Raw genomic sequence first — 22,117 nt, 5'->3', positions numbered from 1 at the left:
TTCTCTATGCTGATATATCTCTTTTATGTGGTTCTTTAAAATAATAATTTAAACCATTTTAATAAATGCTTTATTATGGTACAGTTGGAACTGAACCCTGGTACCGGATTTTCACTCTCCGGATCCGGATTCAGCAGCTCGCCCCTCCCCTCCACTCTTCTCCCGCTGCCCGTCCTTGTCACTCTCTCCCATCCGCTCTCCGGAGATCCGGAGTCTGCTATATATTTTTATTTATTCACGGCTGTGTTTAACCCCCTCTCTCCCACGTTTCCGTTACCCCACACCCGCGGGGAGACTTTAACCCCGTAAATTAAAGTAAAGATCAATTTATTTTAGCGCTGAGTTACGTCCAGTTTCCTGTGGTCAACCGCGCAGCTGTACAGGAACGATTACTAGAGGTGTTACGGTAAACATGTAGGAACCGAGATAACCGCTAGAGGGCGACAAAACAGCACAATTTATATTACTTACCGCTACAGAACACAGTGTAGGCTGGCGTATATTATATTTCTATTATAGAATTCAGCCTTAAACGATTAGAAAATTAAACAAAAAACATAATGCCCTTACATGATATCATACAAGAAAGAAATCTTTATATACAAGACTTAATCAATATATACAGCTCTAGAAAAAAATAAGAGAGCACTTAAAAATGATGAATTTCTTAGATTTTACCAAATTGAAAACCTATGGAACATAATCAAGAGGAAGATAAATGATCACAAGCCATCAAACCAAACTGAACTGCTTGATTTTTGCACCAGGAGTAAAGGCATAAAGTTATCCAAAATCAGTGTGTAAGACTGGTGGAGGAGAACATGCCAAGATGCTTAAAAACTTTTCTTTAAAGAAATTACAGATGAAGACCTTCAAAAGACTCTTTGAAACTGGAGAAAACTGCTACAGGAAGACGTCTGGCTGACCCACATGGCAACAGCACCTTTAGCTCAGCAGCTTATTTTTAATATTATATGTCTTAAACTGTTATAAGCTGTATTTCACAAAGCTCTATCAGCATTATTCTTGTGTATTTGTTTTTTTTATGTTGCCTTTTTTCAAAAAACACTTTATTTTACAATAAGCTGTATTAATATTATATCTATTCAGACGGTTGTACAGTAAAGGTACCACTGAACTGTATTTCATTTAAACAGAATCTTCTCATGAAATCTCGTGATACTTTTTAATAAATAGTATATTTTTGTCAAGTTTTTTTTTTATTTAGGCCTTAAATAAATATATCAAGCTTTAAAAAATATCTGAGAATTCGCTGTCCACCCTTTAATTTTGTGATAACGCCACCCCTTTAAGAAAGTTACTTATAGGGACTTAAGTGACATCACAGCATTCGTACTATTTTATCTTAAGAGACTGAAGACACGTGCTGCTGCATGTTCAACAATTAATGACATTAATTTTACTTAATATTTTTTTATACACATATTGTCTCCGTACATAAAAAAACATTTATGCTAAAATATCACAGTAATTAAACTCATTTTAGAGAATCAAAATGTACATTTGAAACAGAACAAAAATAAACCATGAACGATTTAACAGGTTTTTAACTATAGCTCTACCGTATTGCCATTAAATGCCAATTTTTATCAAAATAATTTGCCATGTCATACAGCTTAACATAACTTAAAAATAGTCAACATAATGTTTTATAAGTTTCATAAGTTTTTTTTTTTTTTTTTTCATTTTTGAGGGCCAAAAAAAAGAGTATTCTGATAGTGACCTACATAATCCTGCTGCAGCCAATCACAACAGGCCATATGGGCGTGGTCAGAGCGCTTGTACCTGCCCACTACCACCTGAGCAGAAGTACAGGTGAGCAGTGCTGTATTAAACTGTAAGACTGGGGTTGAGTGCAGTCGTACTGTAGTAAAGAGAGAGAAAGAGAGAGAGAGAGAAGAGCAGTGATTGGATCAGATGGCGACCCCCAGGAGACCCGTACGCCCAAAATCTCTACTGCCCACCTGCTACCACGAGGGCTTTCTGGAGAAGAGATCTTTCAAAGATAAAGTAAGTGGAAATTTCAGTCTGCTGAGCTCTATATCTGTTCACTACAGCGGAGTTTACTCTACGTTATTACTGATTCTAAATTTACTTACTAATAATCAGAAAACAGAGATTTTCATCAGGAATAAGACTACTGAAATTGCTGTACTTGTATTGTGAAGGGGTGTAAAGAGATGTTATGGGTTTGTACAGGAACATTTTCTTTTCCATAGAACCCTTTAAGAACCCTGCAAAGAATCTACTCAACATGTATTGGTGTCAGAGAATCACCATACAAATGTTTTTAATCATATAGAAGAATCAAATGGATTTTTCTGAGGTGCCATATTTATATTCATTATAATTCTGATGTTCTATGGCTAAATATATACAGTACCAGAAGGACGCACCTTCTCAATCAATATTTATTTCCTACTTTGTAAATAAAGACAGATTTTTATTTTTTTTGGAGCGACTGACCTTAATTTCTTAAAGTCATTTTTTTCTTTACATATGTTTTTGGTGCTGTTTAATAATCATTTAAAGATTTTTGTAAAATTAATGTTCTATCATAGAGAATAGCCACCAGGTGTGATTTTTTATATAGAATCATTGTCTAACATAGAAAAGAATTTCATATACAGCCTAAATTTGGTGCAACATAATAATGTCTTTCAAATAATCATATAAAGGAGTTTTGTATCATAGAAAAGAGCTTGGATGTCATGGTTCTATATAGGAACACTGCATTTACCAAAGAAACCTTACAGAACTTCTTGCATGAGTTTTGATATTTTTCAATGGGATGAGTTGGGGATAAGATAGAAAGTCGGGGATGAGATGGGGAGTTTAGGATGTGTTGGGGAGTTGGAGATAAGATGGGGAGGTGGGGATGAGATGGGGAATTGGGGATGAGTTGGCGATTAGTTGGGGAGTTGGAGATGAGTTGGGAATGTGATGGGAAATTGGTAATGAGTTGGGGAGTTGATGATGCGTTGGAGATCTGCGGCCTGACGCTGTTGGATGAGTTGGAGAGTTAGGGATGGGTGGGGAGTTGGAGATGAGTAGAGAATGGGATGGAGATTTGGGGATAAGACAGGGAGTTGGGGACGAGTTGGAGAGGTAGGGATGTGTTGGAGATTTGGGGATGAGTTGGAGAGTTGAGGATGAGTTGGAGAGTTGAGAATGAGTTGGAGAATTGGGGATGAGTTGAGGAGTTGGGGGTGATATGGGGAGTTGGGGTGATATGGGTAGTTGAGGATGAGTTGGGGAATTGGAGATGGGTCAGGGAGTTAGGGATGAGTTAGAGAATTGGGGATGGGTTGTGGAGTTGAGGATGAGTTGGGGAATTGGGGACAAGTTAGGGATTAGTTGAAGAATTGGGGATGAGTTAAAGAGTTGGGGATAAATTGAAGAGTTGGGGATGAGTTAAAGAGTTGGGGATGAGTTGGGAAGTTGGAGATGATCCTCATTAACTTTTGTGGCTAAATCCAGTCAAATACTCACATCAATCCTTTCTACCAGTTTCTTTCTGAACACAGTTACTTCAACAAAAACAGTACAAACTCTTTTCAACACCCTTGATTTGGTGGAAATGATGAATGAACTCGTGACTGATTTACAGTGCTCTTATCTATACTGGGATGCACTGTAGATCACCATAAAGGCTCCCCTACTACATCACTCAAGCTCTGAAGGCCCTAAAGCTCTCAGAGAACACTGTCTAGAACGGCGTTCTGGGTTAATGTTTAGCACGAGCTGTTACAGTAAGAAATATTGCCTGTAAGGAAGCTTGTGTCGCAATTTGGGACAAATACTCTGGACTTTGCTTTCCAGCAAGCAGTGAGACGTCAACTCGAACAGGTTTAACAGCTTCCCACACACAAAGACATGTACACACACTCACACACATGCAACCTTTAAGTCAGGTGACGTCTGAGAATTTACTAGATCATTCACTTCAATATACACAGCCTTAAAATGGACATTCCCATATGTTTAGTTCACACACTATATGGACAAAAATATTGGAACAACTGCTCATTCATAGTTGTTTTTAAAAATTAGGGGTATTAAAGAAGAGTTTTTTCTGCTTTTGTTGGAGTAACTGTTTCTCCTGCCTAAAATTGGATGGAGTACCAACAGCTCAATTCTGGGGACTTTATACCCCTCTTCCCTTGCTTGGCTTGGCATTAGGCATGGTGCCAATCCACCTTATTCTGCTACGCCCACTTTCAAGAGTTTGTTTCTTCAGCATTTGTGTTAAAACTTCCAGTCTATTCACATTAAATGTTTTGTTTGTTTTTTGGTCTTATTTACAGCTATTTACACCAGCATACCTAACCAGCTTTCACACACAACACACAAAAATATACTACTTAACTATGTGCCGTCCACATAAGAGGAGCTGTACATCTGGATCTGTGGTTCAAGGAGCTAAATTTTAAATATCAACCCAAACATTAACTCAATGCATCTGCTTTTAATACTTTTGTATGTATGGTGTATCACAAACTCAGCAGTAATTAATATTCAGTAGCAACAAGAGAAACAATGTAAAATGACTAATTGGCATTTAAGAAGATTCCTAAAAACATTCCATTGAAGTTTCACTCCATTACAGTGTGTGTGTGTGTGTGTGTGTGTGTGTGTGTTTGTGGTGTGCGTGGGTACATGGTTTCTTGGCGTCCTTTGGTGCTTTCTTCTGGCGATTAAGTGGAAATATTTACATGAGCAAAGGTGAAAACCCAAGAAGTTATTCCTGTTCATTCCTTCCATTCCTCAAACCCGACCGGCCGCCTTACCCGCCGACAGTGACACATTAACCCAAACCTGAATGCCAGTGTGTACAGAGCTGTGTTTCAGCTTTGTTGATTCCTCTAGATGGGGAATTCCAGTTAAGTGTCTTAAGAAGTTTGATATGATTGTTTTCCATTCATTCTTCGAGTAATCTAACAAATAATCTGTCACACACAGAAACTGGGCCTGTTTTCATTTTTAAAACATTTTTTTCCAACGAACTTTGTAGAGGTTCCTATAGGCTTTCTGCGATATTCCATCACAATGCATCTCAAATATTTTCTCACAAAGTTCCCGCAGAGTTTTTGCAGTAAGGGAGGAGTTCTGATAGCAAGTCAAATAGCAGCTCACACATTTTCAATCTGCGATACACAAGGTCTGGCAATGTGGCTAGCCATGATATAGGGCAGGGGTCGGCAATTAATTTTCCAGGTCATATTTTCCAGGCCATTACATAGCAGGGTACAAAAAAAAAATCTGTTTTGGAAAATGAAGTGTAATGGGATGGAGTGCTACAGACTAGTAGCTCTCCAGCCCAGAGGGTTGTTCAATTGCAGAATAGATAGATAGATAGGGCCACCGTCCAATATACTACCGCTGCCCTGGCTAGTGAATTGGGACACAGCTGAATCTTTATTGTATAAATTCTTATGTTTCGTTTAAACAGATCAGTAAATCACAGTGAGGGAACCTCAGCTTTCACTTTTTCCAAAACCTCAGGGGGCGCTATACAGCACATGATGCAGCAAATAATCTAAATAACCTTGGATTAGTCAAAAATACTAAAAATAAAATAAATACGCAGCATAATAGGTAGTGGTGAACATTGTCTTTTAGCACTGCTGTAAAAGACAATATATAGAGTAAAATTGCATATAGTATTATTGCAAACATTTATTTGATCATCTTGTTTTCATCATTGGAAACAAGATTTTAAAATGAGTCCTAAAAGTAAGGGTTCCCAGCCTTATGCATCATATTAATGTGAATATTTTGTTTGTTGCAGGTTGCAAGGAGACTTTGGGCCTCCCTGTGTGGAAATTCACTCTTCTTCTTCAACAACAGCAAAGAAAATGACGTGAGTTCACCTCCGTTTACCTAAAGCACAGGGATGCTATGTTGGATTTGACTTTGCAGTTTACTAGATTTACAGGATAATTGTATATTTGTGTGTGTGTGTGTGTGTGTGTGTGTGTGTGTGTGTGTTTGAGAGCAGTACGTGGAGAAGCAGGATCTATCAGACTTCATATCTATGACTGATGACCCCAGTCATGACCGTAATCTGGACGCGGCGAGGTTCAATCTGCGCCTAAAGAACCAAGACATCCAGCTGACTGTGAGCACTATTGCTTTAATACATCGTCCTTAATCACTTTATCCACAATATAATAACATTTACAGTACCAGTCAAAAAATTGGATACACCTTAAATTCGATAGGGTTTTTTTTGTATTTTAAAATGTTCTGCATTGTAGATTAACACTTAAGTCATCCAAGAAAAAATGTAAAAAAAAAAGAAAGATCGTAAGAAATAATGAAAAAGAAACATGCCACCTGCAGCCTCTCCCGAGAGGGGGTGCTTTTCCTGGCGGGGGTGCAGAATTTGGCACCACAGTAGTGCAAAAGTCATGAAAAGCACCCCCTCTCAGCAGCCCGTACACACCGTCTTCCTGAACAAAAATGCAGATATAATTGCTTTAACTTTACTTAGAAATATACTCCTGAGAGGGGGTGCTTTTCCTGGTGGGGGTGCTGAATTCAGCACAACACCGCGAATATATAGAATATAGAAGACATTACCATCCACAGTGGACAGTGCAGTGGGTGGTAATCTAAAGTTCTCTAGCTCATGTCATGGGACATGATACTAGTTCCCGTTGCATAACATTATTATGGAATTTTGTGATGCTGTTCACCCCGCATAATTATAGCTGGTGTTTCTGCCCGCAGGCTCCGAGCCTCGAGGCGCGAGAGCTGTGGAAAGGCTTCATCTCCTCCGTGGTTGAGGTAAGTAAGGGTTGATGAAAGCTGCTGGGCTGCAGTGTCATGGTTTTTAATGTCATGGAGGCATTGGTGAAATGTTTTCCTCTAGAAATGGCAACCTCACCAACATTCTTCCAATACCTGACCACGTGTTCCACCTGACACATCCTCATTCCTTCCCTGCTGAGTTTTAGATCAGCACTTCTTCACAACTTCTTCAGAACTGCAGAGTATGGAAAGTTTAAATTCCATCTTATACCATGTATACTTATCAGGAACTCTGACCAGTCTGAACTGGTTCCATCAACAACCAATCAAAATTTAGAGCGATAAGTGCAGTTTTTAGGCAATTTCTTATTATGATTTTACAATCCACCTTAAATGCTGCAGTGGCTACATTCTAGCACTAGTAAATTTTTCACAGCTGACTCAGCACATGCAGTGTTTCTGTATGTTAATAACGCTCTACTTCACATATCAAACGTATTTAACACAGAATCATTCAGCTGATGTCCTGCTCACTCACCCGTGACTTTTAGGATTCCAATGAGTAAACGGTTTCGGTCTGACTTGTTTTGGCAGGAACTGTGTTGATTTTAGTCACATGTTTATTGTATAATGCCAATTCAATGCTTGAAAGCAACAAAATAATTAGGCCAATTGTGAAAGGGACATTTTATTTTGCATATTACAGTTAACTGACTTGCTTATATCACTTTAAAATGTGAAATGCTGGGTTCCTTTGAAAATGTACCACAACTGGCAGTTGTTAAGAGTTCAGAATATTAAACAGGACAGGGCTATTAGGTAGTATAATAATCACTAGTCTTATTAAAATGCAATGTTTGAAAATACTAGACAAATACGAATACACAAGGCATATCACTATATCACTACACTAAAAATGTTTAGTAAATGTTCACTGTAGATTTTATACTATATATTTTTATACTATGCTTATTTACCACTCAAACAACAGAGAAAGTTTAATTAAATTTATTTGGTGCTTATAGTGACAGCTTATAAGTTTGGGAATTTGAGGATTTGGAGACCTCTCTGGTGAGAATGTGTAATTGCACATAGCATGTGGAAAGCTACTTTTAATGCAGGTTAATGTAAAGTAATTACTGTGTTAAATGAGTAAATCATTTTGTTCATTGTTTAGAGAGCAATTACATCCAAAAAACCTACCAGACCACTCTGTTTTTAGAGTAAATATATTAGCTAACATATATTAACGTAACAAGGATGGTCATGCCAAAATAATGATACAAAAAAATAATTTTCACACTATAAGGCACTCCTAAAATCCTTAAATTTTTTACCAAAAATCGACAGAGCGCCTTATGTTCTGGTGCGCGTTATGTATGAATTTTACCAGCCAGGTATTAAGAAGCAGTAAAGCCACTCTGCTGAAGTACAGCGTTATACAGGAGTTACAGTTTAGTTTCTCCAGCACCGAGACTCAAGACTGGAGCAGTATTAGCATTAGCCACTAACTGTGCTAAACTGCGCTAAACTGCACATGTTTACAGTGTTTAAACAAACTACATAGGACAAACTGCTAGCTAATATCGCCCTGGCTTACCGTAACACTCAGGGTTCCTCAGTATAGTGCTGTCGAGTGACATTAGCCACTAACCGCGGTTAGCTTTAGTGGAAATCTGCAAATCTAAGCTTACTGTAAATAAACAGGAGCGCTTTACTCACCCAAATGAACAGTTTTCAGGAGAGAACTCATTTGACTTTAAAAGAAAATATATATGTTTTTAGGATTAGAGTTTTGTTTAACTAACTTAGCTTAGCTTTAAATGACCCCTGATTTTTACTAGTGTCGCATAATGCGTCTTATAATCTGGTGCGCCTTATATATAAAAATAGAACAGAAAATAGATGTTTATTGATAGTGCGCCTTATACTCTGACGTGCCTTAAAGTGTGAAAAATACTGTAATACATTTTTTTATCACTCCAAACTCAGAAAAAGTACTGCTTTTACTTTAAAATAAAAAATATTAGGGACTGCTGCTTTAACACGTATTTAGTGTTTTAGTGGAGGGTCAGTGAAAGTGTTTTTCTCCCTCAGCTCACAGTGCCCAGCTCCCTCAACCTGCTGCCCGGTCAGCTCCACATGCTGAGGGAGGTGGTGGAGAAAGAGAGACTGAGACGGAAACCCCTTCCTTCCACTCCCGCACCTGCACCTGCCCCGACACCTGCACTCACACCTACACCTGTACCAGCACCTACACAAGCACCTGCACCTGCTACTGTAACTGTGGCTACACCCATGAGTCCCACAGCACTCTACATTGACGTCTTGTCAGAAATGCCAGTGTAAGTTTGCCATTCTGTAGCGAAACATGTTTTATTATTGTTGTTGATTAAAAATGTTATATAGCTTTTGAATAATATTTTTTCTATTAAAACGTTCTATAACAGTTTTAAGTAAGTTGGTTAGATCTACTTTCCGTTTGATTGCTTTCTTAGTCTCTTTTACCATGTATTACACTGTCAAAAACCATAACAACCACCTAAGGTGGCATATCAACCACTTAACAACGCTATAGCAACCAATTAGCAACACAATAGCACCTACCACCTGGGATCCCATACCAATCACCTTCAAACACAATTAAACCACCTAGAAACCATTTAGCAACACAATAGCAACCACATAGCAATCCTATAGCAACCACCTGAAATGCCACAGCAACCATTTAGTTTTTCTAATGTTCTGACCTGTGTTTGTGTCTATGCTGGGCTGGGATGTGTAGGTGTTATCAGCCGGTGCCTCGAGCTGAAGCTGAGCTCATTCTGGAGAGGAATCAGGAGAAGGGAAACCTGCTGCTGAGACCCGGACGAGACGGCTCGTCTTTCGCTGTTTCAACCCGACAGGACCTCAATGGGTAAAAAAACTCAATTCAAACTTACAAATCAAAATACAATGATATACTTTTTTTTTTTTTTTTTTAAAGTGTGTATAAAAATACATCAAATTGTACATTTGTACCATCAAATTTGGTTTGAAATGAACTATGTGTATCAGTAAATCTTTGGATATAAACTTTTTATTAAAAATCAGTATTGTGAAGGGCACAGAGAGGTCCAGCGGACTAAGAAGCTGCCGCTATGATCGGGAGATCGCTGGTTTGAATCCTGGTCATGCAGCTCGCCATCAGCTATCGGAGCCCTGAGAGAGCACTATTGGCTTTGCTAACAAGCTTCATGCTAATGAAGTTAGTGATGCACTGAAATAATTTTTTGGCCAAAACTAAAAGCAACCAAAATAAAATGTAAAATTTGGACACATTGGAAATTCTTCAGTAATTATTCAGTTTTTCATTTATTCGGCCAAACACATTCTTTTGCCATTTTAAGATGCCGAACCACAAAAGTAAGCTCATACTCAACAATTAGCATGTTGCTAACTGCATGCCTGAGGTGCTGAGCAATCTTTAGTAGACCCGAGCTCTTGACTCAGTCTAGAGCTCGGACTACAGTCTAGAAAACAATGAGAAGAAGTGTGCATTGATTTAGGAAGGTGGTTAGCATTGTATGCTAAATGTTTCCAATGCTTTTTCTTTACTTTGGTAACCACTACATTAGCCTCATTAGCTCAATGTCACATTACTGGAAGATACGCACTCTGGTATCTGTTACAGTACAGTCAAATTGAGAGTATTTGAAACTTTGCTGAAACTTAAAGGATGAAGCCCTAAAGGCGCATCTTCTCTTACAGGAAGTTTAAAAGACTGAAACTCAGATATATATAAAAGCTACACAGAAGAGTCTGGTTTTCCTTTCACTGCCATTATTTATGATATTATATCTTCCAACAGGTCAGTGTTTAGACACTACCGCGTGAGCCGGAGGCAGGAGGGTGGATTTGCCATCGACATTGAGAATCCAGTGAGTACCATATTTAGACAGTTAGTTTCCCCATGCACCTTTTTAAAATTGCACCATTATTTCATTTTTTAGCCCATTACTAGCCCTAAACACCCCCATTTTGAATGTGTTTCAGGCCTGAAATACAGGAAAGGATGCAAATTACCAATCAAAAGATTAAACACACCTTCTCATTCAATGTTTTTTGTTTAAAAATGTTTTAAAAAAGTCATTCAGACTATGAAGGAATACATGTAGTAACTTAAAATTATTAAACAAAGCATTTAGGTGTTCTTATCTGGGATGGGGGGGCGTCCTGATGAGAGCCAGTTTCATCATAACCTTTCTGATGGTCTTTGTGACTGCACTTAAGGATAATAATAAGTTCTTGAAATTTTTCTGATTGACTGACCTTCATTTCATTAAAGTCATTCTTTTTTTTACTTAGTTGAGTAGTTCTTGCCATAATCTGGATTAGAACATTACTCAAATAGAGCTATTCACTGTATACCTGTAACTCTACCTCTTCACGACTTTACAACTGCTGCTCTCAAACACATTAAGAGACAAGAAATTTAAGCAATTAACTCTTGATGAGTACAGCACAGCTGTTAACTAAAAGCCTGAATTCCAGGTGACTCTACCTCATAAAACTGACTGAGAAAATTCAGCCAAGATGAGCAAAACTGTCTAATCTAAACAAGAGGTGCCACTTTGAAGAATCTAAAATCTAAAATATATTCTGGTTTGTTTAACACTTTTTTGTTTACTAAATAATTCTATACATTTTTTCTTCATAGTTCAGATGATGTTAATATTAATTTACAATGCAAACAAAAAATTAAACAATGAAACACCACAATATTGACTGGTATTGATATATTAAATGAAATCAATTCCACTTATCTTAAAACAGGCATATTATAAGTTTATATATTTTCACTCCAGTTTTTAGCTACTGAGTTCTGCTGAATGATGGAATGCTGTAGATGTGTAAATCATGCAGGGTTCTAGGGAACGCTATGGGGAAGTGGAGATAAGGAAGCTTTACAGTGCGGTGAGGCTCGGCCCGCTCCGATAATTCCATTGTAAAGTTGATACTCTTTAAGCAATCCTGGCTATTTACTCACTGCTATTTACAACACTGAACGATTTTACTGCTGTTTCTCATGCAAAACAACACACTCACATTTTATTGCCTTAAATTTAGCAATATTTATATAGAATGTAATATACTATATGGACAAAAGTATTGGGACGCATGACCTAATCACTTAATTTAAGTGCTTGGTTCAGTCACTTTTTAGGTGTATAAAATCCAGCCCCTTAGCCATGCAGTCTGCCTGTACAGGTATTAGTGGAAGAATGGGTGGAGCTAAAGTGCTTACTGAAACCCAGCACTCGTTTACCCACTACACAAGTTTTTCCCTATAGAATTGTAGCATTCTTATCTACTGTACTCTACTGCTTAACTGGTACACACCACTTTTCCTAGGAGAGGCCCACAGGAAAAAACATTAATTGTCATTGTAGTTTTAGTCTACAGTCTACAGATTCATCTATTTATTCTTTGTTCAATCTTCATTTCTCCTATTGACTCCCATTCTTTATCAACAACATCTTGCAACTTGGAACACACGTGGAACACACTATGCAACTGCATAGTAACACCAAAGCAACCACACTGCAAACAATCTATTGGCACTAGACAAAATATATGTAAATTGAGACATATATGCTTATATTAAGCAAAATAATCTGCTAATGGGGTAAGCAATTTTTTCTTAGTAAGATTTCTTAAAATAAGCAATCGCAAGGTTTTATCAATCAAGCAAAAACTACTAATTATGTGCCTTAAATTTGGACACGAGTATCAGAATAACTTGACTGGTGACTTGTTGTGCTTATATTGAGTTTAGATTACCCAAAATAAAGTGAGAATTCTAATTAAGACTGATTGAGATTAAATATTCTTAAAATAAGCAAAATAATCTTACACTTACACAATGCTTAGTACAACAAAAAAAAAAAAATCTTATCGGATAAGAAATATTATTTATTGCCCTAAAATTTTACTTGCTAAGATTTAGTTTGTTGCAGTGCACCTAGCAATATCTTAGCAACAGCTAACAGCAACACCATAGCAACCACTTGGGATACCACAGTAACCACCTGGGAAACTTTTAACAACAACCTGGGAATACTATGGAACCAGCTAGCAACCAGCTAGCAGCATAATAGCAACCAGCATGCATCCACTTAACAACACCTTTGCAACCCCCAGGTGTACCACAGCAACCACCTAGGAGCACCTTAGCACTCACATAGACAACAGCATAATAACCAGCTAGTAACCGATTAGCACTTACCTAAACAACAGCATAAAACCAGCTAGCAATCAATAAGCAATATCACAGCAACCACCTGGAATACCTTATTAATCAGTGGAAACCACATTAGATGTTCAGCCATCTGCCGTACTTACCTGCACTTGTGTTTTCACACTTGAATTCAGTATAAATAACTCGGTTTCTCCTTTTTGTTTCAGATTCCATGTGAAACCCTGCATGATGTTATCACTTGTTTGGTGGATATGACTGGAGGACTGCTGAAGCCGTTAGTGCTGGAGGGAGCTTATGAAGATAACATTGGTGAGTATCTTATTCATGTATTACTGTATGTAGCATTTTTCTACTCCATCAACAACATTTTGTGGGTGGAGTCCTGCAGGCAGTGTCATGTGACCACTATAATGTGCAGCAACATATTTAAAGTGCCTGTCTCTGACTTTGCTTTATCTACAAGGTAGAGCAGCTACGGTAGGTAGGAGTGTCTAATAGCGGAGTGGAGAACAGTGAGTGACTAAGCACAGTGTTTAAAAACTCCAGCAGCACTGCTGCGTCTGATCCACTCACTGTACCAGAACAACACACACTAACATCTCATACACCACCACCATACCTGTGTCCAATGGTGTATAAACTCTGATCAATTAGATGGAGTGGTTCAGTTATCATCACGAAGGCATGTTTACTGATTAGCGTTTATTACTGGACTTTGCCTGTTTTATATCTGGACAAGTTGCAGATTAGGGTAATGCACTTTTGGTGTTTTGCCAACTTGGATTGGTGCTGCCTTTTACTCAAGTAGGAAATGTATTTTCAAGGCAAATTCGTATTTACCCATAAAACTTTCCGAAATAGTGGAGTGTCTATTTAAAAACTGATACTTAGGGATGTTGTGAAATTAGTGGATCAGTAGTCGGCTAGTTTAATCCTAATCCAGTTCCGAGTTTTGTTTTAACCGTGGTGTTAATAGCGCCCTCTGGTGTCTCAAGGTGCCATTACTGGACATTATTGTCCAGCCAGCAGCACTAAGGAGAATTCTCAGAAGGTAAATAAAATACCTGTATAATTTTGGAGGTGCTATCTTGTGAGTAAGGTTGAATACTGGCTAGCATGTTCTTGGGAGGGCAACCTGAATAAACGATTTGGAGTGAGGCCCGATAGTGTGTTCTGGATAATTGAGACATTTCTCGATACACAGTGACATTACTACCAACTGTGCTGTCCACTAATCACTTACAGCCAATGAAAACCCAAAAATCAGTGTCTCAGAAAATAAGAGTATTATATAAGACCATTTGGTACTTTTGGCAGTGTGGGCAGTGTGCCAAGTCCTGCTGGAAAATGAAATATGCACCTCCATAAAAGTTGTCAGCAGAGGGAAACATAAAGTGCTGTAAGATTTTTCGGGAATCCGGACTTCATTTTCCAGCAGGACTTGGCACACTGCCCACACTGCCAAGTAAGTACCAATTGGTCTTATTTAATATTCAAATTTTATAAGACACTGATGATTTGGGTTCCTATTGGCTGTAAGCCATAATCATCAACAATAAAACAATATGAAAGTTTAAAATAGATTAATCTGTGTAATAAGCCTATATAATGAGTTTCACATTTTAAACTGAATTACTGAAATAAATAAACTTTTCAATGATATTCTAACATTTTGAGATGCACTAGAATAGTTAAAAGAAAAAATGTATAAATATGAAAAAATATACATTTTAAATTCAGGACAGTCCTGTAAAGGTGTAACGGTAAATTTTGCAGTGTTTGAATTTTCTTTGCAAAGTTATGCAAGAAAATAATACAATAAATTATTATCAGGTATATTTTGGTGAAAACTCAGTTCATCTTTTTTTTGTTGTAAGTTCCCATTCTTTTCAAAGCTGGTGAAGTTTCTAGTAAAGCGACAGACCGGTTTGTCTGGCTGAGATGAGTTTGCTTATCAGCTCATCAGCTCAGAGAGGTGGAACTGGTTTATAGTGGTCAGGTACTGAAGTCACGTAGACTTCAGCTAAGCTCCGCCCATTTCTCAGAACAGCTTTTAGGATGCAGTGAATCATCTCAGGAAAACGCATTACTGACATGGTTCTAGCCTTAGGGTGTGTGTAATGGTGTGTGTAGGATGTGTATGTGTCTGTGTCTGTGTCTGTGTGTGACAGGTTATTATCAATGAATTGGAATGAAATGGAGTTACACAACTGCAAATTGCATTTAATTACATAATTAGCTACTCATTTACAGTCTGCATGAATGGATTGGTTATAATCTGTGCTTTTGGTTTTATTTGATTTGATTCTATGTAATTAGCATCCTCCTATTATGTTGTTACTGTAACAAGAGCAGTAATATTTCCAAGTCTAACTGCCCCATGTTTAACAATTAAAAAGTAGATTAGATTTTTTTTCTGTGAACAATATCTTTAGATTATTTATTATATAAATATATACCATGCTGCACTGTTACACTCTGTTGTTCTGCACTACATCACACTATGCTGCACAGTGACAGACTATGCTACACTATGTTATACTAGGCTGTGCTATCCTGTGCTGTTGTACTTTGTTTTACTGTGTTGTGCTGCACTATTTTATTCTGTGCTCCACTTTGCTATGCTATACTGTCCTCTGCTGAACTATACTTTGTGTTTTATTGTGCTGTGCTGTACTCGTATACTATGCTGTGCTGCAGTGTTATACTATACTGTTATACTATACTGGGCTACACTATGTTAACTAGGCTTCACTTCCCTATTTTGTACAGCACTTTATATAGTTACAACACTCTTCTGTGCTGTTTCACTTTGTGTTATACTACACTTTGCTGTGATATGCTCTGCTGTACTACGCTGTAAAATGTGCTATGTGCTCTGCTTAACTGTGCTGCACTGTGCTGTGTTGCACTGTTATACCATACCATACTATACTGTCATACTATGCTGCCTTATGCTGTGCTGCACTGTATTATACTATGTTACACTGTGCTGTGCTACACTGATATATGCTGCACTTCACTATGCTGTAGAGTGCTATGTTATACTACACTGTGCTGTGCTGTGCTGTACTACACAGTAAAAATGCGCTATGATGTGCTCTGCTTGACTGCTGCTCTGTGCTGTGTTGCACTGTTATACTATACTATACTGTCATACTATGCTGCCTTATGCTGTGCTGCACTGTATTATACTATGCTACACTGTGCTGTGCTGCCCTGTTACATGCTGCTTTTTCACAATGCTGTGCTGTAATGTGCTATGTTATACTACACTGTGCTGTGCTATGCTGTGCTGTACTACACAGTAAAAATGTGCTATGATGTGCTCTGCTTGACTGTGCTGCTCTGTGCTGTGTTGCACTGTTATACTATACTATACTGTCATACTATGCTGCCTTATGCTGTGCTGCACTGTATTATACTATGCTACACTGTGCTGTGCTGCCCTGTTACATGCTTCTTTTCACAATGCTGTGCTGTGATGTGCTATGTAATACTATACTGTGCTATGCTGTGCTCAGAGCATGCTCATTAATGTGTTGCTTTCTGTGCATCAGTATTCGTGGACAGCAACAAAGAAAGTGGGGAGAAGAGTTTCATTTCTGCCAGCCCACCACCCCTAACCGGGGCCCCTAAACCAGGTATTACACACACACACACACACACACACACACACACACACACACACACATACACACATAACAGGCCTGAATAGAGTGTATAAACTGCTGTTTGTCTCCCTTTAGTTCCAAAACCGAGAGCAGACACCGCTCCTGTTCAGTCTGAGAGTTCCAACGAATACATGATACCTGGTAAATCCATTTCCCTCTCTCACTCTCTCTCTCTCTCGCTATCTCTCTCATTCTCTCTCTCTCTCTCTCTCTCTCTCTCACTATCTCTCTCATTTTCTCTCTCTCTCTCTCTCTCTCTCTCTCTCTCTCTCACTATCTCTCTCATTTTCTCTCTCTCTCTCTCTCTCTCTCTCTCTCTCACATGTCTAGCAGTTATTGATCTCTCAACAAGAGGTACACTACTCAGAGTTATAGAGATGTAGGGAAGCACTTTTACACACTCTTGTGGCAAAACCTAGTGTATAATCTGACCAAACCTATACTGTATTTTTCAGGTTATAATACGCACTTAAAATTCTTTAACTTTCCAAAAATTGACAGTGCGCCTTATATATAATCCGAATTCTACCAGTCAGGTATTAAAGAGCAGTAAAGCCACTCCGCTGACAAACCACTAGCTGACAGCACCCTGCGTTTCCAGAACACTCCGGGTTTCTCAGCCTGCGGTTAGTGGCTAATGCTAATACTGCTGTACCCAGCCTTAGTGCTGGAGAAACTTGAAATTATTTGAAAAGCTTACTGTAAATAAAGGGAAGCGCTTTACTCACCCACATAAACAGTTTTTAGTAGAGAAATCTGTGTAGATTAATATCCAGTGCTTGTGTTTGACTTTGAAATAATACTTTTTTTTTTGCTCACTTTGATCTAGGCAACTTTACTAGTGTTCCGTATAATCTGGTGCGCCTTTTGTATGAAATTAGATTAAAAAAGTAGACATTCATTGATAGTGCACCTTATAATCCGGTCTGCTTTATAGACAACAAAATATTTTCATATCAGCATGAAACTGAAACTGAGAGATACCTTCATGCTGAGTTTTGCATGCAACAATATTTTACATATCTTTTACATATATTTATACACATCTCTGTGTCCTGTGTCTTAAGAGTTCTTGTTGTGTATTTGTGTTTCAGAGATGGAGGTGGACAGGGGAGATGAAGGAGCAGCTGCTCCAGCCCCTTTACCGCATCATGGCCCAGGTAAGTACAGGGTTTTTACCTGGCGGATCTGAGTTCGCTGGTGTTTATTTAAGAGGGTAAATATTCCCTTCTGCAGCTCTGGATCCGGCTCCTGCTGCAGTCAGTGTGTTTGTGTTAGAGAGGAGGAGGATGTTTATCAGAAATAAAGATGCAGATACTTCTGATAATGTTCTGGATGGAATATGTGATTATATTGATCGTTTTTATTATATGTTGCAGTGCCATCATTCTTACATCAGCAGATCACTCACCCTGAAGGCCTGACTGTCAGCAGAGGTGAGATGGATGTCTACTGACATACAGTTTACTTCCCAGTTCATCCAGTGCACATAGAGTCACTTGAAATATTACAACACCCCATGAAAACCTTGTCTTGAACATATTTAATCATATGGGCAATTGATCTTAACTAAGCAGTACTGATAGATTGAATTAAACAAGTGAAGAAATTAAACTTATTAAACTTTAATTGTAAAAAAGGTTAGGACAGTCTGTGCCCTATTAGCTGGTATTTCTTGTTTTGGCTGACATTACTTCAATTAAACTTTTCCTATATGTTGCTGATTGGATGATAAACAGCCACAGCAATTTAAGGAGAGTAACCCCACACGTTATGTGCAGAATTTATCATCTTCCCATATTATGTTACTTGCCTGGTGTTATTTTAAGATTTTTTTCCCAACTCCTCCATGCAGAATTCTTTCACTTTTGAGAAATTTGAGGGCTTTTGTGTTGCACAGCCCATTTTAAATCACCATAATATGATTAAGGTAGGGTATTTGACTTTTAAGTCATTTCTTTATGGAGTTAGTGGAATGCTTTGGGTTATTGTCATGTTTCATGGCCCGCCTCCGCTTCAGTTTCATTTTTTGGTAAATAATTCATAATTGTTTTATGATGAAGAGCTTCTCAGTATCTGATGTGGCAAAGTAGTCACAAATTACAACATTCCCATCTTTATGCTTCACCGTAGGTTTGGGTTTTTTGCTCAAATGATGTGATTGTTTTATTTTTTGTTACTATACCCAAAAAAAGTACAGTGTTCTCTGGATGTTTTAAATACTCTCCACTTGTAAAGGATTTAGATTTAACAGAAAGTGGACCAGCTGATAACTTTTCAAGATGTTTCAAGAGGATTTTAAACTCACATTCAAATTAATTTCTTCAGTTTCATAAGTTTAGATATACATTATAAGCTCCATCTCTCAATATATATGTACTGTGCAGATGAAGCTTAAATGTCCATATGTTTGAATATGTTTAAAATGACAAATACATCTTTTCTAATGCAAAAAGTAATGCAATATTTGTAAATGTACTGTTAATAAGAAACAAATGAAACTAAAATTTGCATACTAATTACAACCACTTCTGTGCTACAGGTGGCGCTCTGCTTCCGCCCAGCCACCCGTTGCCAACAGTTCGTCCGCGCACAATGTCAGAGATGACCAGAACAAACCAGGCGCTGCCTCCGATACCTGGCACAGAGAGCCTGTCTCGAAGTGAGTGCTCAGCACTGAATAAACACACGCGCACACACACACACACACACATATATTATATATATATATATATATAATGTATATAGGACTAGATGATGACTAACACAAGCTGTGCAGCAACAGATTCAGAGCTTCTCTCTCTGACTTTACTGTAGCTGTAGGACTTTACTGTATGTAATGGAGTGGAGGAAAGTGATTGATTAAACACAGTGATTAAAAACTCCAGCAGCACTGCTGTATCTGAACAGAAATAAAAAAAATTATATAGTTTTTAGTGAATCCAGCCCTGAAACCATTTTTTAGCAATGTCTAAATTATTTTTGAAGCAGAAAATTCTCATCAAATAATCACAGTTTTTGATTAGACTGATCAGTAATACGTGATTTGTGTTTTTTAGTGTTCTCTGCAGGAGTTTCTCAAGAGCTGAGAGAGAAGCTGCTGAAGAGGCAGCGTATTTCAGAGTGACCAGTGACCCCGTCTGCACAAAGAAATGAAGAAATAATGAAGGAATTAAAAGACCCGGGAACCCCTCCTGAAGTATCCAATCAGCTGTGAATGTCTGTGTGTGAGTTACTGTATTTGTGAGAGTGTTGTCCAGCTGGCTGGACCAGCATGGACGTGAGTAATCAGGAAGATTGATTTGTATTGATCCTCTGCAGTGATATATTAAACTTTACTTGTTTTTAATTAGTGAACAGCAGCAGTATGGCTGTGAATCTGCTTGTAAGTGTCGTGATCATTTTTATTCCCGCCTACAGTAAATCACTGTGTATCTGTATAGCATTATTGCTAATTTAAGTCCATTTTTTCTTACAGTAGGGTGACCATATATGTAATTATGAATAGAGAACACTGAGGGAATGCAGGCATCTACTCTGGTTGGGATGTTGTGGCTTGGGGGGGGGGCTTCAGATATGCCTAACCGTTGTCTACATACACACAGATAATTTTTAACTGTAAGTGTTTGGCTGGTTTGGCTTTCCGTTTACTCACCAATGTCATTTTCCACTGTAACAGGATTGAGATGAGGGCTTTGACTTCCTCATTTTTTAAATTATTCTTTGAGGCGTTCCTTCATGGAGTTAGTGGAATGCTTTGGGTCATTGTCATGTTGCACGGTCCACCTCCTCTTCAGTTTTTGGTAAATAATTCTTAGTGGATTTATGATAGAGAGCTTCCCAGGCCCCAAACTACAACATTTTTACCTCCATGCACAGATTAACATTAGTAAAAGCAGTGCAGTAGTATTATGCAGTTTATTATAACAGTTTTATACAGATGTACCTTTTTTTTAAATATTGTAAAATTATCTAAATGTTTAACTAGTTGACACACTGTTAACTATATCCACTGTTTGCCAATATTCAAGGCAAATAGAATAAATGGAAGATTTTAACATTTAACTACTAAAAATAATCAATACTGTTAAACTCTTCTTCAATATATCAGTGTAAAAACATAACATATGGTCACTCTACTTACTATAGCTTTTTCGTAACAGTATTCTAATGTACAGTGAAAATGTGACTACAGTGACTTAAGTGTACTGGTTTGTTAATCATTCATTTTTATAGTTTTGATTGTAGCGTGTAAAAGTAGGAGTGGTGAACTCTGGTGCAGTAACACTGATAGTGTATAATTACGCACTGTAAAACTGACATCTACAACTGTAGATCCTGTTCAAATAAAACCATATGTATAATAAACTGAAAATGTTAAACCAGTGTGTTTCACATCTTTCACAACTTAACTGAGCCGACTGAACCACTCACTCATTTGCAAAACTCCCAACCTTCTGAGCCGTATATCATCATCGCAATGAGAGTGATGACCAAAACACTTAAAGCGTGTTCTCTCGGACTCTGGCTGCTGATGGGGTAGCAGCATGACCCAATATTTGAACGTCCAATCCTTGGTTGGAAACAATTTTTAGGTTATTTTGTCTAAAAACAAACCATTGATAATGACCCCTCCCCTAGACGAGCCCAGAATCAGTCCTTTTTTTCAAGTCCAGTGTAAAAACGCCCTTAGTTGCTGTTAAAGGAGAAATCCAGTGTGTGACTTGGGTTTTCACAATTTGGTGAACCATGATAAAAAGTACAATCTTTTGTCGAATACCCCACCTCCGTTTACCCTCAGCATTCGGAAATACAGTGCTTTTATCCAATGCTCCCAACAGACTTACAATGCTAGTGATAGGGGCATGGTGTTGCCCATACAAAGAAATCACCATTTTAAATTCATTAACAAACTCAAAGTAGCTCCATACTTGATTGGTAGACTTCTGTGGGTTCTGACATTTAAAACGAGACAGGGGGAACTTTAAAAGTGCACAGATAGTTTAATAACAACACTGTTTATACACACAATACCTTTAGGCAGTTCTCTGTGGAAATTCCAGCTTCTGCTAAAATATATATCTTAAATAGTCATGCATTTCCACAGAATTCATATTGCAATCTGTTTTCCCTATCCTACCTATTGCTTCCTGCTCTTTAGACTTTAGAGTATTGTGACTTAACTTTAAAGAAGGAGGCACCTGGAAAACCACCTAAAGTCCTATGTGTATAATAAATACAATGTTTTTTAATGAACTACCAGTGCCCTTTTAAAGTTCTCAGTGTCTCATTTAAAATATCAAGGACCTCATAATTCTACCAATGAAGTTTGGAGCTACTTTGAGCATGATAATGGAGTAGAAATCGTGATTTCTTTGCATGGTAATAATCTATATGCCCCAATCACAAGCATTGTAAGCCTGTT

The 22,117-nt window shown here is 37.9% G+C and overlaps 1 protein-coding gene across 1 annotated transcript; it reads left to right on the top strand.

Moving 5' to 3' along the window:
• Nucleotides 1-1,832: 1,832 nt before the first annotated feature.
• Nucleotides 1,833-21,074, top strand: stap2b (signal transducing adaptor family member 2b). The gene is made up of 14 exons (XM_007234786.4): nt 1,833-2,031; nt 5,813-5,884; nt 6,023-6,142; nt 6,757-6,813; nt 8,875-9,122; nt 9,563-9,694; nt 10,628-10,697; nt 13,225-13,327; nt 16,579-16,662; nt 16,768-16,833; nt 17,787-17,852; nt 18,072-18,128; nt 19,235-19,354; nt 19,752-21,074. The coding sequence occupies exons 1-14, from the start codon at nt 1,939-1,941 to the stop codon at nt 19,817-19,819; spliced, it is 1,356 nt and encodes a 451-aa protein (XP_007234848.3). The 5' UTR covers nt 1,833-1,938; the 3' UTR covers nt 19,820-21,074.
• The last annotated feature ends 1,043 nt before the right edge of the window (nt 21,075-22,117 follow it).

The sequence above is a fragment of the Astyanax mexicanus genome, chromosome 12, assembly GCF_023375975.1.
Source record: "Astyanax mexicanus isolate ESR-SI-001 chromosome 12, AstMex3_surface, whole genome shotgun sequence".
Lineage (NCBI taxonomy): Eukaryota > Metazoa > Chordata > Actinopteri > Characiformes > Acestrorhamphidae > Astyanax > Astyanax mexicanus.
This window is presented reverse-complemented; position numbering and strand designations above follow the sequence as displayed.

What these genes read in the sequence shown, in the direction of transcription:
- stap2b (XM_007234786.4), top strand. Translation starts at nt 1,939, where the DNA reads ATGGCGACCCCCAGGAGACCCGTACGCCCAAAATCTCTACTGCCCACC. An exon ending in CAACGAATACATGATACCTG is followed by an intron (nt 16,834 to 17,786) that starts GTAAATCCATTT and finishes TTTGTGTTTCAG; the next exon opens with AGATGGAGGTGGACAGGGGA. An exon ending in CACAGAGAGCCTGTCTCGAA is followed by an intron (nt 19,355 to 19,751) that starts GTGAGTGCTCAG and finishes TGTGTTTTTTAG; the next exon opens with TGTTCTCTGCAGGAGTTTCT.